We start from the raw sequence: 19,140 nt of genomic DNA on the forward strand, positions 1-19,140 counted from the left end.
TATAAAATGCAAACTCACCTGGTATAATGAATATAATTATAATAATAGTGAATTTGGTCATCTGAGTTAGCAAAGCGCTGCAGACAAAAACACGTCCACAGGTGCAGCCGTTTCCGCAGGTCCTCGTTTTCATTGGTGTAAGCACAGTATCACTGAGTAAGAAATGCCAGCATACTGTTGTGTCCCTACTTGGAGAGAAGTTATCTCTCCAAATGTTGGCTATAGCCATTGCTGACGTGCTGCATTATCAGCAGGGAAGCAGTGGAAACTAATACAGGAACTGTACCGTGAAGAACCGGTACCTCCAACCCATAATTAGGCCAATCTCCTCTTTTGGACCCCAAACGTACTCATTTATTCTAACACTCGTTGGCTTCACTCACAACAACAACAACAACAACAATCCAGGTTGATTGACAGGACCTTGGGACCGGAAGTCCTCGCCCACACACACTGTGACCGGAAGTTATTGGACGCCATATTGTGCGCGTAGCCAATTAGTGGTTCCGAAATAGCATGCTTGAAGTTAACTCATCATAGACACACTTGAAGTATACTGATGACTAGTGTGGCTTCAAGAACACAAAAGTATGCAACATTGTAGTACACTTAACACATTTATTTTTCACCAGGGCAATTAACCAACATTAACAACATGCTCGTGTGTTACGATTTCCCTTCAAAAATAAAATAACTTCAAAATAAAGTACTTTTTTTTCTCCTCATCTGGAATACATAACGTGTTGTCACAACTGGAATTGAATCATTAAACATGAAACACTATTATTACATTTAATTGATATGGTGCATAAATGGAGCAACTTGTTGATCCCAGTGTTTGTGTGGCAGAGGCAGTTTTTATTTTTTTATATGAAACTAGAAAACTAACATCTGGTTGATTGTCATTAACGCTGCCAAAATAATAGGTCTGTTGACAAATGGAGGAAACTTTTGGCCAAGCTTGGGTTGGTGTGTGTGTGTGTGTGTGTGTGTGTGTGTCTGATCGGTGTTAGATGCTTTTGTTTAGCAGGTGGAAGCTGCTGCTGCTGCTGCTGTTTGAATTTGAATTCACCTTCTGTACAGTATGGCTCACACACTCCCCTCCAGCTTAAGCTGCAAACTGACAGGTTCAACAGGATATCAAAACACGGGCTTTAGAGGTGCTCGGATGTGTGACTTAGTCTTATCATACTATGCACACGCGCAGCGTTCTCATAACCAAACCCTATCTCATGACACATGCTGAGGCAGGACGGTGGGAGGCCGAGAGCAGAGAGAAGGATCTGTGTGTGTATTGACTACTGTAACTGTGAGGGGGAGAGATTCAACGGGCAACAAAACGACACTATACACCAAGGCTACTTTTATTACAGCGGGGCCACAAAAATGTGTTTCTTTGATCGGAGGGCCACAATATCAACATTGATGTCAGCATTTAGAATAATGAGCAATCTTAGCATTAATACAGGAAACAACAAAGAGTATTTATACTAATTTTGTGTGTTTTTCTGTCATTCTATATGTGTTTGTTGTTGTCTTGGTCGTCTTTGTCCATTTCTATTGTCCTTTTATGTATTTTTCCTGTAAAATATGTTTTTTGGAGTCATATTGTGTATTTGTGCTGTCATTTTGCATTTTTTGGAGACATTTTTACGTATTCCTGTTGTCATTTTGCTTGTTTGTTAGTACTGTGGGTTTGTGGAGAAATTTTTCTTGTTTCTCCTCTCTTTTTGTGCACTTTTGTTGTAATTTTCTGTAATTTTGTATATATTTCTGAATAATTTTGTGTATTACTGTTGTTGTTTTGTTCATTTTTGGAGCAGTTTTGTGTGTTTTAGGAGTATTTTCTGTGTTTTTCTCTTTTCTTTTACTGTATTTTCATGTAATGTTGTAATTCTTTGTATTTTTTTAATGCATTCTTGCTTTTGTTTTGTGTATGTTTCTATCAATTTGTACCTTTACTTTGGGGACCGCATAAAATTAGATCGAGGGCCACCAGTTGGATATGTCTACGATACACTTAGAGGGCAATTGGTGTGTAAATTGCTTGAGTGTGGGTTTTTTTTTCTGTGTGTGTGTCCATAATGTTGAAGTTCAGGAGAGGTGACAGAAAATAAGTGATTTGCCCCAAATACAGCCTTGATGTGAGGGAAGAGGAACAGCTTGTTGCAGTCGAGTTGTTGCATTTCCTGTCCCCACCTTTTCTAGTTCCCTGTTTGAATCCCACCTCACTCTCTCTCTCTCTCTCTCCCTCCCTCCCTCCATCTCTTTTCCCACCCTCTGCGAGATTACCGCTACCATGGTAACGCGGCACATCAGCTCTGAACTCACTGTGATTTCCGCTGCCATGGAAACACTCATGTTGCTTGTGTTTCGGATAGGGACGCGCACACGCAGCGATGGAGGCACGCGCGCACGCAGCAGGTCCCAGAATGGCAACAATAGCTCAGCCTGTGAAGAATAAAGAGGTTGTGAAACCGAGTCATTTTGTAAATGGCTTTTGATTTATGCAGCAGATTCAGTGGCGCTTTGTGTCCGTGCCAGCGCTCGACGGGGACGCGATATGAGACGGGCATGATGCGAGATGATCACAGCCCATAGGAAATATCAATATTTAATTGAGGGAATTGTGTGAGGAGGCTAGCATTTAAGTAATTGTTTTAAGACATAAGATACTTCATTCGAAGATGGATGGATGGATGAATGAATGAATGGATGGATGAATGGATGGATGGATGGATGGATGAATGGATGGATGGATGAATGAATGAATGGATGGATGAATGGATGGATGGATGGATGGATGAATGGATGGATGAATGCATGCATGGATGGAAGGATCAACCTAATTTGGCAACAAACACCTTTTTTGTTCACACACACACACACACTCCAAAACGCACACACACACACACTCCAAAACGCACACTCTGTCGTCATTTATTTATTCATTTTCATATACAGCATGTGCTCCGTTTTGAGGCAAAGTGTTGCCATGGAAACAGTCCCAGAGATGGGGAGAGAGAGTAAAGGGTGAAAGAAAGGGTTAAGATATGCTGTTGTGTGTGTGTGTGTGTGTGTGTGTGTGTGTGTGTGTGTGTGTGTGTGTGTGTGTGTGTGTGTGTGTGTGGGATGACAGAGGAGTGGATTTGAGTTCACCTGACATTAACGTTGCACACCCACTCCACTAAAACCCTCCCACGCACAAGCATGGTAATCATCCCAGCGTGAGATAACTCACCCTGTGTGGTGTGTGTGTGTGTGTTTGTGTGTGTGAGAGAAAGGGAAATTATCACCTGACAGCAGCCCAACTGCTCTCCTTTGCCTCTGTTTACCACACACACACACACACACACACACACACACATGATGTGACGAGCTGCAGGTGATAAATCACTCACTACTTGTTGGTCCTGGTGACGACAGAAAGCGGCTGCGTCTCTCCTCCTCCTCCTAGCTCCTCCTCCTCCTCATCCTCCTCCTCCTAGCTCCTCCTCCTCCTCCTCCTCCGTGTGTTTCTCTGTTCTCTGAGATCATTATTTGCATCGCCACGTTGTCTTTTTGCTCACGTGAGAATCTGATTGAAAGCTTTTTTAGGTTACAGATGAAAAGCCATGAATGTATGGCATGATTTATTTTGTTTTGTTGTGTTATTTAGAATGAACTTTTACAAAATGCTAAAGTAAAAAAGAAACGCTGAGCCTATTAAACTTTTACATATTTGAAATTTGGGTAAAATAACTATAATTACTATGGGATAACCTTTTGAATTCAATTTTCTCAACCCACATAAAACCTTCCAACCTTATAATAAACCAAAGTTTCAAGAAATGAATTATTTAAACTTTAAAACTATGTCAGCCTCTATTTTACACTCACAGTGTCTTTGTTGCTGTAGAATATAGAGTAAACTGCAAGTGTATGATTAGTTATAATCGAGCGATTGAGATGAAATGAAACCACAATCTTACACTATTCACACTTGTGACGTGAACACCAGGAAAAGGATCATCAGATGGTTTATTTCAATCACATGTGCAGATTTTATTTTGCTAAATCTTCAGTTGTTTATATGATCTGTTGGGTTTACATTTTTGATAAGCATTAATCTGAATAAATGCCCCTATTAGTCCAGATTTATATCCCATCATCTCCTCTTTGAATCTTGGGAGAGCTGAGAATCAGATAGTGAGAGCCATGCTGCCCCCTGTGGTTAATATTGGTACTGTTCTGATTCATCCTAACATGTAATCATTTTGAATGAGTGCAGAAAAATGGACAAAATTAAATCAGAATTTAGTTGTATGTATAGAATTATAGAAGTTGATAATTGTAAAGGTGACACTAACCTGTATTACATCTGTACAACTTTACAAGGATAGAAAAAAAACATGTAATAAAACCCAACATTTTACAACTGGTCTAAAATGCAACAATATGCTGAGCCCATAAAAACTTTTATTACATTATGGGGCAGGCACAACATTGTTCCCCTAATAGTGTAATAATATTTTTACATCATAGAGTGAGGCAATGATTTATGGATCAAAGATATGGAAGTAAATCTGTGCCATTCATTTTTTTAAAGCTGAATTTTTTACCATCAAAATCCTGACATTTATTTTTTAAGTTTTTAAAAATGAACTGGCAAAAAAGTTCAGTGTGTATATATTTATATTATTTAATAAATCATGTTCATGAGCGGGTATTTCAGGTGTCAGGTAACATTTATCGCTGATTCTTACCAACACAAAAGGCAAATGAAGTAAACAATCTTGGCTCGGCGTTGGATAATTGATGCGGGGATCTATTGCTTTTCCTTGGTTGTTGCAGTCGACTTTTTTTAGACTGAAATTTTTAAACTGAATTTTTTGCACGCTGAATTATTTCATGTTGAATTTTTTTATATTGAATTTTTAAAAACTTAAAAAATAATAATAATAAGTGTAATTTGATGGTTTTAAAGTTCAGTTCAAACACAATTTCAAACTCTGATTTATTTCCATATAAAGGGCCTATTTCTTTAATTTGGAGAGTAATATCATACACAAATATTAGAAATTTAAATATATATATATAAAGAAAAGAAGAAAAAAAAAATATATATATATATATATATATATATACATAAAGGCAAAAGGTTTTTACGTTTTTGGCTCAGCATCTTGTTACATTATTGACCATTTATTAAATTTCAGGTTGTTGTTACATATCAGATTCTAACATGCCTCCACACTGAATTTTCTGTATATTATCGTCTATTCTGAAGAGTTATTTTTCAGTATCAGCTTTTCACCACTTTATTTTCATGATGTTTATTAAATCTTCGAAGTACCTAAATAAAAATACAATCCAGTCAACCCCATAAACACAGTTCTTGAGTTAGAAACACATTAGCTTTCATGCACTTTTTTTTCAGGTTTGAGGTGTTCATTCTTGCTTTTAAGTATCATTGTTGTGAATCCTCTCCCTCCAAATATTGAGCAACTTCTGTTCTTTTTCCATCACGAAAAGGTGAAAAATTGCTCGTAACTGGCACTGCCCGAGGAATAACAATGGAGATGTTTTTTCTCTCAGATCGGCCTTAAAAGCATCACCTGCTGCTCCACTTTAATATGTCTCTGTAGGTAATGACTCATTTGTTTATGGCTGAAGTCAGGGTTTGAGATGCAGAGATGAGTCTGCTTTCATGATCACACCTACTTTAACAAGAGTGTCAAACTCACATAAGGTTTACCATCCAGATCATAAAGCTGTTATCCTACCATTAAAGGAAATCATCAAAATTTTCTTCTAAAACATCTAATCTGATTCTTTGAATTGACAGGACTCATTTACAAACGTGGTCTGAGCGTTGTACGTAAGGAGAAGCTGTGACATTGACGAAGTGAAGCAAAAGCTGTTTGTGAAATGCTACAGCAGCCAACGACTCTGTCTGTTTTTAATACGCTTCTTCTCATCATTTTTGCTCCGCAGGTACCTGATGAATGTGACGTTTGAGGGGCGCAATCTGTCGTTTAGCGAAGATGGATACCAGATGCACCCCAAGCTGGTCATCATTCTACTCAACAAAGAGAGACAGTGGGACAGGGTGAGATGTGTGTGTGTGTGTGTGCGCGCATGTGCAGTGTTGTTAAGTGATAAAAAAAAATAAAAATAAATTAAAAGTAAGTGCAGAAAACACAACTGATTACATTGACTTTAGAATTATGGGGCGCCGATTGTAAAGCTGCGCATGCTACAATAAACAGCAACTTTTTGCACCATTCAGCAACAAACCATGTTTAAAAAAACATATGTACATTTTCATATGTTACTTTTGACCAGATTTACAACAGCAGAAATTTGTGATATTTTTTTTCTTGTAAAAATATGTCAATTTTAAATCTAAATCTTAATGTTAAATATTAAATCTAAATGTGATAGTTAAATATTAAATCCTAATGTTAAAAATATTAAATCCAAATGTTAAACATTAAATCCAAATGTCAAATAATGTTAAATCCAAATGTTAAATCTAAATGTTGCATTTAAATATGAATGTTAAATATTAAATTCAAATGTTAAATCTAAATGTTGCATTTAAATATGAATGTTAAATATTAAATTCAAATGTTAAATCTAAATGTCGCGTTTAAAAATGAATGTTAAATATTAAATCAAAATGTTAAATCTAAATGTTACATTTAAATATGAATGTTAAATCAAAATGCAAATATTAAATCTAAATGTTAACTCTAAATGTTACATTTAAACGTGAATGGTAAATCAAAATGTTAAATGTGAATCTTAATCTAAATGTTAAATCTAAATTTAATTGTTAAATCTAAATTTAATTGTTAAATCTATCCATAAGATTTTACATTTGGCATTTAGATTTAACATTTATACTTAAATGTAACATTTAGCATTTAGATTTAACATTGACATTATATTTTTACAAGAAAAGTAAAAAAAAAAACATTGTTGCTAAATTTTGCAAAAAGTTGCTGTTTATTTTAATAAGCACAACTTTACAATCAGCTCCCCATATTGAACAACATTTTTTAATTTGAGTTCTTGGGTAGTTGTGCATGTTCCTATGCTGATGTCAGATCTCTGACAGCTATTAAGCATTTTAACCTTTATTTTGAAGGTGCTCTCCAGACTAGACATAAGAACTGTCATGGTGCCTTTGGGGAACGCTAGTCTGTGGCGATGCACCACAAATACAAATCTACCTGGTTTTATTTGATGGTTGACGTCATACTTCCTGTCCTCTTCGTAGCATTTCTACAATAATGCGTGACTTAATTAACTCTATTTCTTTTGCATTTCCATGGAATTCTTGGCAGGATCAGAGAAGGTGTCAGTGCTGATATTCATCTTAGAGAGTTGATCTCAGTGAAACACAGAAAGATTCGCTGTCGTGCTGCGCTCACATTAAGAGAGAAAAGAGAGATTTTAAAACATCTAACCCTCTGATATATTAATAGAAATTTACATAGTATAACTTAAATAGAACCTAAGGCTGAAATCACTTCAACCTGTCCTCGAAAATCACACTTAAATGCAGGATAGATTAAAAAGTGGAGTTGGGTAAAGTAAAACATTACATTTACAGTTAGAAACATAATAAACACATGAAGTTTATTGATTGAATTAGAGCGGACATGGTAAACAAGTGGCCCTCGGACTAGTGTTTGGTGGGCCCCCAAAGTAAACAAACAAAATGAATGAATAAATAAATAAATTAAAACATAAAATGACTGAAATATTAACAAAAGGACATCAAACATAACAAACATATATAAGACAATGACAAAAATGCACCAAATTATGACAGAAATACAAAAAAATTTACCAAAAAAAAAAACAGATAAGAGGACTAAAAATACAAAATAAATCATAAAGATGACAATAAGATACATAAAATGATTAAAATAAACATGTAGGACTTTAAAATAACTGATAAATACACAAAGTAACTCAACAAATATATTAAATGACAACAGAAAAACACAAAATTAACCAAAAGTTGAAAAAGACTATTTTGCAAATGAAACTATTCTGATTCTGACAAGACGACTAAAAAAGAAAAAAAAAAAAAAAAAAAAGAAAGAAAGAAAAAAATTAGAAAATAACAATAAAATCTACAAAATGACTCCAAAAACACACAATACGACAACAAAAATAACAGAAAAGTAAATAAGACCATAACACTAATACTCAGAAATGACTCAAAAAAAGAAAGAATGCTTTGTTCTTACCTGCATTAATGCTCAGATTGATGATACATGCACTTCATTCCACTTGCAGGTTTCTCCACTATTGTATTCTGTATGTTACACTTGCACTAAACACAAAAGTGCAATTCGATGTAGTGTATATCTTATCGATTCAAACAGTATATTGCATGTCAATGATGCCATATTTAGCCGTGTCACTAAAAATGCCAAAACGCCCTCAAAGGTATTGAAGTCAGTCTTTAAAATAATAAGTTATTTAAAATGAACCAACTCAACGCTCAAATATATCAAATGGATACTGTTCAGGTTCAATTACGCATGAAAAAATTGTTTTATCATCTTCTGATAAAAAGAAATAGACGTACCCAGCCTTGTTTAAAAAAGAAAAAGTGGCGGGCAATGAAATTATTGTAAAATGCGGCTGTTATGACTTGATGAGCTGTCCTCGAATTAGAAAATAATCTGCTCTGTGGGGACAAGCATTAGCTTTTTAAACTGGCATGAACTCCATCTATCCATCTTTACACCTTTAAATCACTTTGGGGTCATGGTTACAATGAGGAAAGTCAGCAAGCTCAGATATTCTTGTCTTTAACAATGATTTAATTCTGAAAAACGGAGTCTAAATTAGCAGAGTGATATAATCCCTGCCTGAATCAACTCAACTGGCTTCTTTCCATACAATAGAGCAGAAATTCCTCTTTTGGCTTCTAACATCTCCTGATACTTTTCTTTTTCCTTTACTTTTTTATGCAAGCTAAGAAGTTAAGGTCAACCTACAATGATAAATCCTTTCACTGAAGTCACTCCCCATCCACACGTAACACACACTGTCGTACACATGTTTATCAGAGTGCAAACATCTTCCAGGAGTCACACAAAGTAAAATATTAAAGAGACTAGAAGATGCTCCTGCAGGAAGTTAACGTGTTCATTCATCCTAGTGTAACATCTTCTCCCAGAGTAGGGAAATACTCGTGCACATCCCAGCATCCAGCTGTTTCAGATGGTTAAACTGTGAAATGAAGCAGTAATGCTCACCATGTGGCTCTATATGTCTTCATTTTAATTATTATTCCCCCAGAAAACCTCAAGAGGGGGAACTTTTTAACCCCTTTTTACCTATTAGCTTTGGTCATTTTTGCCCCTTTTTTGCCCCATTTAAAAAATTAATTTTTGGCCACTTTTCATCTAAATAAGCTAAGGAAGTTTGACTTTTTTGCCCTTTTTTACTAGTGTTTGTCACATTTTGCCCATTAAAGTTACCCTTTGCCATTACATACCACCTGGTTCCTCTTTATTTGCCCATTTTTTGGCCACTCTTGACTTCTTTAGGCTCGTTTTAGTCCCTTTTCACTCTTTTCTTACTACGTTTTTGCCACTTTTGGACCATTTTTGGCCACTTGTTTCCATGTCTACCTCCACTCGCTCGTCAAAAAAAAAAAAAAAATCTAGCGGACTGGATCGGCTTACTTACAGTAAGATACAGTAGTCGGTATGCATGAGAAATACTAATGTTCTAGCTTTCAACACAATTAGATGTGAGCAAGTTTATTTTTATAACATTACCAAATTAATCATTTTGTAATGAAAATCTGTAACTTTTGATGAATAACAGCCCCAAAATTGTTTTTTTTTGTCTTAATTTAACCGAAAGTAAATGGAGATATACCTAAATGAAAAATTCAAGATTCAAGATTTTTATTTGTTACATGCTCGTACAAATACGCAGTGAAATATAAAAGACTGTCCGCAAGGCCATGCAACAACAACAAACACTCAATTTAGTAATACACATAAATGCAGAAAAATAGGGGCGTTGTGTGAAAATATGCTGGTTGTTAAGCACAGTTTTGCATTAAAAACAAATATTCCGGCTGCATCAGGGCCCTAGCTATACACCACCTTTAAAACAGTACAAACTGTACGACCAACATGTGCTGCTGCTGCTGCTGCTGTGGCAGGTAGTCTGAACTGTTGATGTGACAAGGAACAAGATATGCAACAGCAAGAAAACATGTCTTTTCTCAAGAAAGGAAAACCAGGCCAAAAACGCAAGGAAAGAAACGAGAGGGAGAGAAGGTGAAATGAGGGAAAGCAACTGCTTACTCAATTCTTTTTTAGGCAATATATTATTTTGATTGAAATTAACTATGTGCACTCTTGTGCATTTAAATGCTGGAATTAAAAAAAAAAAATGATTTTGAAGACTAAATTTTACTGCCACCAAGTATTAAGTCGGTGGCCAAAGTGTCCCCATGATTAAATATATATGTACAGACCCTTTCCAGAAAAATAGAATATCATGGAAAGTATCAGATGAACGTAAAGTGTGTCTTTCATTTGGGAATCAAGGTCCAAGGGTTTGGAGGAAGACGAGTGAGGAACAGAACAGAACATTAGACCCCAAATCATGACATGTGGATATTTTACACTGGACCTCAAGCAGCTTGGGTTCTTTCATCAGAAAAGAGAAGCTTGGACCACTGGCCAACAGTCCAGTCCTTCTTCTGCAAAAACTGAAAAGTAAATGGTGATTTGAATTTTTTGAAATCCTATTTTCGTGGGTTCTATGAGCTGGAAGCCCAAATTATGTAAAAATAAACAGTCGTTTAAATTGTGTGCCCTGAATCTATAATCTATGAAAGTTTAACTTTTTGAATGGAATTATGGAAATTAACAACTTTTCCATTATTTTCAAATTTTTTGGAAAGGGTTTGTATATACAGTATATACATATATATATACTTTTTTTTTTAGTTATACCCCCCTCCCCACCCCAAAATTTACCAGCCGCCACTAAATTGTAACAAAAGTATGTCACAAGCTCAATATTCAAAAAACCACTGAATTATAGTAGAACAGATTTATAAAATACAAGCATTGAATATGGAGTCGTTATGTTATTGTGAAGAAAATAGAAAGCTTATGTAATAATGCAAGAATACTAGTATAGTTTCCGGTGCTATTCCCCTGGGGACGATATATTAAACCTTTTTATTCAAGATTATTTTATTCGATAAAATCATTTGATCTCCAAAACATTCCGTTTGTCAAAATGTTCACGCAGTGCATTGTGGGGTTTGCCTTGAATCAATATGCAATCTTGGCATCTCTGCCAGCACTCACAGAATCCTGGGAGGAGGAGAAGCAAACGGATCAATTTAGCACTCAGAATGTAGTTCACTTAAATTATAACAGATTTGCGGAGACTGTTTTGCGCATTTCTTACCGTATTTGCCAGGATGGTGGTAACTTTCAGCTTTACGCACAGGTGGCTGCGGTGTTGCAATGAAAGGGAATTAAGGGAACATCTTTTCTGCTTGTGTCGACGATGCAATTCAATTCCGTTTGTGGAATGAATGAATCTAAAAAGTGCGTCTCCACCACTTTTGCACCTGCTATCATCTGCATTGGTAATCTTAGTAAATCACACGCACCAGTGAACAAACAGCGCTTGCAATCTTTCTGCTTGTGCAGTCAATTCATTAATCGTTCTCTATTTGGGATCTTAGTAAATCAAGTCCTTAAAAGAATTGACTGAGTGTCACTGAGTCCTGCCCTCATGAAAGAAAATCAACAGTATGGATGTTTTCAAAACCATTACCCTTCTTGCTTCTTGTGCTTCGAGCAGAAACTCCTCAAATTTTCACACCAAACGATTGAAAAAGAATAAACTAAACTTCCAAAGGATTGAAATCATCCCACATGGGGCACATGCATAAAATCTCTACTATAATATTTAAAACTGCAGAGGGTTAAAGACAGAGGTTATATTCGGTCAACGTTGTGTCCTATTCAATAAAATAGTATTTGAAATGACGTCAATGAATGAAAACCCTTCTTTCGTTTTCTGAGTAGAGTTTGGAGAAGATGGTGGAAGCGTGTACATGTAAATCCTCATGGATAACCCTAAATAAACCTGAAACATTGCACCACCTGCCAAGTCCCCAGCATGCATCTGTGTTTCCTCATGCTCCTGCTCCATTGTGTCCGTGTCTTGCAGTCTGACACCCCTGTTCTATATTCTTAGGATTCCTCTTTTTCTTCTGCCTCTAATCTATATTCTGTCCTCTGATCAGAGAACAAGGTGAGTCGCTCTCTTTGTCCATCCCCTCCCTCACTCGTCCTCCCTCCGTCTCTTCCTCCGCCTCCTCTTCCTTGCTCATGTTTAATTCTTAGCTTGACTTCCAGCTGGACAACTTTTCCTGGATCTTAATGAGCCTATAACCATCCAGGTACTGCACCTTTGAAGTTTAGAGTGAAGACTCTGTAGTGTCCAGTCATGTTCATGACCCTGGAGGCAGATTTTAAGCCTGTTTTCCTCATCTCCATCCCGTCCTCGCTCCCCTGTCTGTTTGGTCCAGTTTGTAAAAGGATGCATTGAGCCTCAGGGATACACAGGCCTGGCTTGTCTTCTTCCAGCCGCGATGCCAAGTTCATTCTCCCTGAAGTGTGATGTGTTTGATCACATTTCCATAAAGAGTGTTTACACAATGGCCAAGTTTACATGGGAGCTTTATTTCCCCTTTAATTCAGAATGAAAGTTAAATCCTCTTGACCTTGTAAACACTTATTTCTGAATTCAAATGTCATTCTGAATTAAACTTAAGTCCGCTTTTAATTCCTCTATCTTTAAGTTAATTCCGGTCTTTCTGCGCATGCGTGACTTGCCGCGATGACGCGCTAGTGACGACATAGTCTAGGATGACCTTCCACACTGGAGCCAAGACTATTTATTTAATAAGAGCCATGGATATAATGAAAAGAGGGGATGGACGCAAGCATAAACATGCGGTCATTCACACAGACTTATTACACACACGGACATCAGTAAACAGAACAGGCTTCATAGAGGCATGACGCACCAGAGCTTCACTAATGACACACGGATCATTATAACATTTATTGTATGGTTTTCTATCTCCTTTCTCCTGCTGAAGGTGAAACCAAGTGAAAGTGAAAACAGTTCTTATTATGTGGTCGTCTATGTTGTAGCCAAAAAGAAAATATTTGTTGTGTTTTTTTCCGATAGATATGTTTCGTTCGCCCCCTGTCCAATCAGAGCCTTCCCCAGACCAAACGCAGAATTGAATAAAGCCGAATTAATATTTCCATGGAAACATGAGTTATTAATTCTGAATTTAAACAAAATTATGTACCCGTGGCCATTCACACACCCTGTCCCACCTTATCTTCCTAAATACACTGCAGCTGATTTGCTAATCCATGCCTTTTGTCTTGATATTCTGCGTCTCCTGGGCTCAACAGAAGTCACCGACAAAGTCTCTGAGATGGGGTTTATATGTGAGCAGCACCTGAAGGAGTTTGACTAATTGATGTCACTTTCTCTGTGGAAGACGTTCACAAAGACTGAACACCCTCCAGACTTACAGCTGGACACTCCTCCGCAGGGACGCCGCTGTTTTGCATCTGAATGAGTTCCTGGCTCTCTTTTTTCTTTTAGATTCTCCTCCTCTGATAGCAGAGCATTCTCGTGTTGGAGTGTCATATGGCTCATGTTGCTCTCTATCCACTTATCTGCCTCTGTGCTTCTCTGTCCTGCTTCTCCCTTTGATCTCAATTTTCTGCTCTTTGCTCTATTTTGTCCCGTCCTTCAGGATAACCTTGTTCTCATTTTCCGACCCATGGTCTGCATCCACTCTTCTCATCTTTTCCCCCTTTTCTCTCCTCTCCTAGTGTTACAGCTTTTGGAAGTGTCAGGGTGCAAACACTATTCAACCTTTCTAAAATACAGATAATTACTTTACATCAGGCTTTTTGAAGACATCGTTGAGGAAAAATGGATCTAATTTACTTCTTACATCGATGACGGTATTATATACTGTAATTGTAGCAATCATTTATTTTTATTAGCAGGTCAGTCAAGTCCAAAGAAACTTAAAGAGAAAGTGAAGTTCTTCAACTGATCTTAAAACAAAAAGGAAAGTGCCATCAAATCTGTTGATGCTGTTTCTCAATTGGGGGTACGTGTACCCCTGGAGGTATTTTTTTTTTCTTTTTTTTTTCATTAAAAATAACGATATTATCTGAGCTCAAACATGATCAAAAACTAATTCTAGACATAAAATGTCCTTGAGGTCACCAGAAATTCTTGAAATGATAATGGGGTCACGATCCAAAAAAAGGTTGCGAACCACTGCACTAATTACTGTTTCTTTTCACTTATTTACAAAATCAGATTATTTTAAACCTGTGTTCTCACTCGTTTATTCCATCATTATGCCCTAAAGTTGTTTTTAAATACTTTTCTAAGCAAAGGGGGTGCTTAGATTCAGGAGTTAAAGTGGGTACTTTAGCCAAAAATATTTGAGAACCACTGGTCGAGAATAAAACTCAAGTCTTAGATGTGCTTATACTGCAATCAAGACCAGGCCTAGGCGGGTTTGACACCTTAACTCCCGATTGTTTGGCTAGTGTGAGTGTAACTGTAGGCTTCACCAGCACGGGCTGGTCGACCAGAACACGGCACAGTTGGCAAACAGTGTTTCCAAATTTTTGTTGTCTCGTGCTCCACTTTGAACCTTTTTTTTAAAACCATGAGTACCCCTACCTTTATATGAGTATCCCCTTGCTTTAGTTATAGGAGTACACGTTTTCAAATTTGCAGACTTCTCTGAATACTTATCTGTTTGTAGAGCAACAATTTTATGTAAACGTGGGAGCGTATATCGTACAATATATCGAGACATTAAAATGTCATAAGATGTATCGTTGATGGTGTGAGTGGTATCACGAATAGTGGTCAGATAATTTATTATATCATACCCAGAGTATGTATGTCAAGAGTTAAAGTCTCATTGTTGTTTTTTGAAAGTGTCTATTTGTACGGTTGCCGTACGAAAGACTCCTGGTGCTATTGGCACGATTACCGAAGTACACGTACGTAGCGTCTTAGAGTTAGGTTATAACCCTAGATCGCAACAATTTTTAGGGTTAGGTTTACGGTTAGGTTTGTCTTAATCATGTGACCTAAACTGGCCAATGACTGACCTTATCACGTGACCTAAACTGGCCAATGAGGGGCGCTGCAGATAGAATGTCGGTATATTGTTACGGCAACCGTACAGATTGCCACTGCCTTGTTTTTTTTAAACCACATCTTTTTTCCCTTTCAAAAGAATTGTCACATTTACATGTATATATGGCCAGTCCAATAGTGTGTATTGTATCGTACTGTGAACTCAGTGTATTGTCGCACCCTTATAGTAATAAGGCATTTACGGTAACTTGTTAATTAAAGTATTCCTGATGTTTTTGAGTGCTCATTATTTCATATTTGAAATTTAATATGTATTCCGATGTAGTAATGCCTCGTTTTTGCTAATTATCTTCTTGCCATTTATTGTTGATGGCTAGACAAAAATCTTGGGTAAAATGAAGCGTATAAAAAGTCTCATTTTCTTAGAAATGACTGAAAAATGTTTCCAAGTACCCCCTGACATCTGCTTAAGTACCCCTGGATGGAGGGAGTACACTGATTAATGCAGCAAACTAAATGTGGTGATTACGTTTTTTACCGTGTGGGCATCCCTTCACAATCTGGACGTTTGCGAGTGCCGATTATCGTTAAAATAGATTGAATTTTTTTTTTTTGTGATGCCATTGCGTTTGTTGTGTATTAATGTGATGATGTATGTGTCGGAGGGAACTGTGCTGGGGTAGTACTGTGTGAGTGCTGCCTAAATTACCGCTACTTTGAAATTATAATTCACAAATGAAAATGAGGAATCAAATGTTTTGGGTTTTTTTTAATCTCAGAAACAAAATGAACCAAAGTCCTCCTAAGAAAGTAACTCATGCCTCTTCTTGGTTGTTAGTTTTTACTGTCTAATGCAATGAGAATCTTCAAGAGGGGACAGCACATTATTTCTGCTTTATTTGCCCAGAGGTGGCCTCGCTCTGACATCTGGTATCAATCTGAAGTGCTTTGTCGTAAGTCACCAACAGTGAAAGGAAAACGACTGAACTATATTACCACGACTCTTGTGAGCTTGGTGCTAGTTATGTGCACCCAATACAGTTTGATTAAACGTTCTCTGTCATAACCATAAAAGGATTTGTGATGAGAGAATTTAAAATATTTCCCTATTATCAATAATTTTAAAAAACAGTCTCTGGAACATCTTCAATTAAAAAAAGCAACAAAAAACGGTTTATTTTTACTTTAACACTGTAAATACAGGTTTATTCCTTAAGACGTAATGTATTTTTATCCACATGTATTTTAAAATAATTTTATTTCAAACTTTTTATTATTACTATTATTTCTTTCTTTTTTTTTTTTACAGGAATGATGGTGTGTGGTAATAAATTACATCAATAATTTTACATTTATTTGGTATTTTGGTGGCTTTAGTTGCTGACTTTGTGATTGTAATTCCCATGAAAATTCTATCAAATTAATAATTTAACGCAAAACTGGGGAACCATGTTACAGTTCTATGTACAGTTCTACACGTGTAGTTAACAACTATTAAAATGTGTTTCATATCACGCTTTCCCACATTTTACCATTTAAAAAAACATTTAATTGAGGGGTATAGTGACACAAAAAAGTCTCAGATGTCCACACCAAAAATATTAAAACCTATATTTTCATTGATTAAGAAGCCTACCAAGGTAACCAATAGATAGATAAAAGATATTTCTTTTTAGTGTATTTTACAGCTGATTTAGGACCCGTTGTTATAAGAGATGCTAACAGAAAGCTAACACGAGAGGAGAGTTAACTTTTATTTGGTTATTTATTTCAGGCTCAGTAATTGTAATTAATTTTAATTGAACTTAAGTAATTGAGAACGTAACTATAACTGAATAATTTAATTGATCCCAACCCCGGTTGCTGATTTAGAAATGTTGTATTTTTGATATAATTAACTTTAATGCTTGTATTACTATCTGTGTCTTTTCCAGGTGGGTAAGTGGGAAAACGGCTCCCTGTCCATGAAGTACCACGTGTGGCCTCGCTATGAACTTTATGGGGGGGCGGCAAGTCGGGAGGATGACCACTTATCCATTGTTACATTGGAAGAAGCTCCGTTTGTCATTGTGGAGGACGTGGATCCGCTGAGTGGGACCTGCATGAGGAACACTGTTCCCTGCCGGAAACAGATCAAAGCACTGTGAGCCTTTAATCTCAGCTCATCCACGTCAAAGTAGCACATGCTGAAATAATAATAAAAATAACCTAGACTTTGAACTATTGCTGAGCTCTCATGAAAGGAAAATACCTGTTCATTAAGCAGAACTGACCCAGAATACACCCTGAATCTGATCACATGTAAAATGCACGGGCAAGTGTGAGTCGAACCAGATTTCTAACAACGTCAGATGTTTGTGTTGTGCAGTAACGAGACGAAGGAGACGGGGATCTACATCAAGCGCTGCTGTAAGGGATTCTGTATCGACATCCTGAAGAAGATCGCCAAGTCAGTGAAATTCACATACGACCTTTACTTGGTCACTAATGGGAAACACGGCAAGAAGATCAATGGGACCTGGAACGGCATGGTGGGAGAGGTGAGAACACGTTATCTCTATTATACAAGATCAAATACCAAAATAAAGACCCACGCATAGTTTTGCTCTACAAATATTCATATCCTGTTTGCATAGTTGCAGAATTAACATTTCCTGCCTAACTTCTCATAATGATTAACTTTTAATTTTACAATCAATTCTCACAAAGCAGTGGTTCTCAAACTTTTTTGGCTCACGTACGCCCTCTTTCTTATTTCTGAATCCAAGTACCCCCTTTGTCCTACTAAACGTTGCTCAGAATACTACAAAAAAACCAACTATAAAAAAAAGGTGGAATAACACACATTTTTAGGAAACTCATTTTCTAAATAAGTGGAATGAAACAGTATTTAGTGCCTCCTGAATAGATAATTTTCTATTTTTTTATCATTTCCAATCATCTCCCACCTGGTGTGGAACCAAGAAAGACCCTTGTACTTTCAGCTCATGTTCTAATCAAGATAATTTCATCATCATTATTATGATTATCATTTTTAACTGAAATAAGCATTATAAAACTCCATATTTTTAATGCTTTTATTTGTTAATTTTGCACTCACTCCCTCTCCAGTATCCCCTGTAGTGCCATCACGTACCCCCATTTGAGAAACACAGTGAAGCGTAGCAACTATAGATTAACTTTAAGCATAAACTAATGCCTCAACATCACTGCATACTGTAGGTAGGATTGTTTCTTGATCATCTCTAATTTACTAATCAACCCATTGGTTGGATTGGACGTTTACAGGCCAGATTTGGCTGGTTTGATACATTTTCTGTGCAATATTTAAGCTGACATAAAACAGGCGATAAGACCTGTAAGATTAGAGCATGAACTCAGTTAGAAGCTGTTTTTTTCATTTTTATTTAGCTTTGCCACATAACACCCGCAATATCTCATCCCGTGAGACGTCGCTGCTGGGTGACGGACGCTCAGAACCTCCTTATACCACTCTGTATTCCTTTGTTGTTTCACGTCTAATGTGGCAGTAATACCTTTAAAGTCTAATGCTAAGAAATGTCCCGATATCCTCTTCTGTTTACACGTACCGCGCCATGTTGTCTCGGAGAGCAGTGGTCATGTGACCAGGTACCTCATGTCATGTGACCAGATACGACACCGTACTGCAAAGTGTTTCCATGGCGCTTTTGCGACACATTTTGATATCGTCTGAAATTCCTCCTCATGAAAGCGTAACACTTTTTAGTGATATTTGAGTGTTTTTACAAAACTCTGGTGTTTCCATGACCAGTTTTTATTGCACTATTCAGACTTTGCACATTTCTAAGGGTAATGGAAACGCAGCTAGTGTTTGCTTTGGTGCTGAAAGTGCTCAGACATTGATAAGCCTCTTGTGTCACGCAGGGT

General features: G+C 36.8%; 1 protein-coding gene across 7 annotated transcripts in view; it reads left to right on the forward strand.

Moving 5' to 3' along the window:
* grin2ba (glutamate receptor, ionotropic, N-methyl D-aspartate 2B, genome duplicate a) overlaps positions 1-19,140 on the forward strand; it is a 180,908-nt gene that overhangs the window by 128,201 nt on the left and 33,567 nt on the right. For all 7 annotated transcript variants that reach the window (XM_028455112.1, XM_028455109.1, XM_028455111.1 and 4 more), the window contains 3 exons: positions 5,977-6,091; positions 17,166-17,374; positions 17,600-17,771. In XM_028455112.1, coding sequence (XP_028310913.1) covers positions 5,977-6,091; positions 17,166-17,374; positions 17,600-17,771 — 496 coding nt within the window. The remainder of the gene's footprint in view (positions 1-5,976; positions 6,092-17,165; positions 17,375-17,599; positions 17,772-19,140) is intronic.

The sequence above is a fragment of the Gouania willdenowi genome, chromosome 8, assembly GCF_900634775.1.
Source record: "Gouania willdenowi chromosome 8, fGouWil2.1, whole genome shotgun sequence".
Taxonomy (NCBI): domain Eukaryota; kingdom Metazoa; phylum Chordata; class Actinopteri; order Blenniiformes; family Gobiesocidae; genus Gouania; species Gouania willdenowi.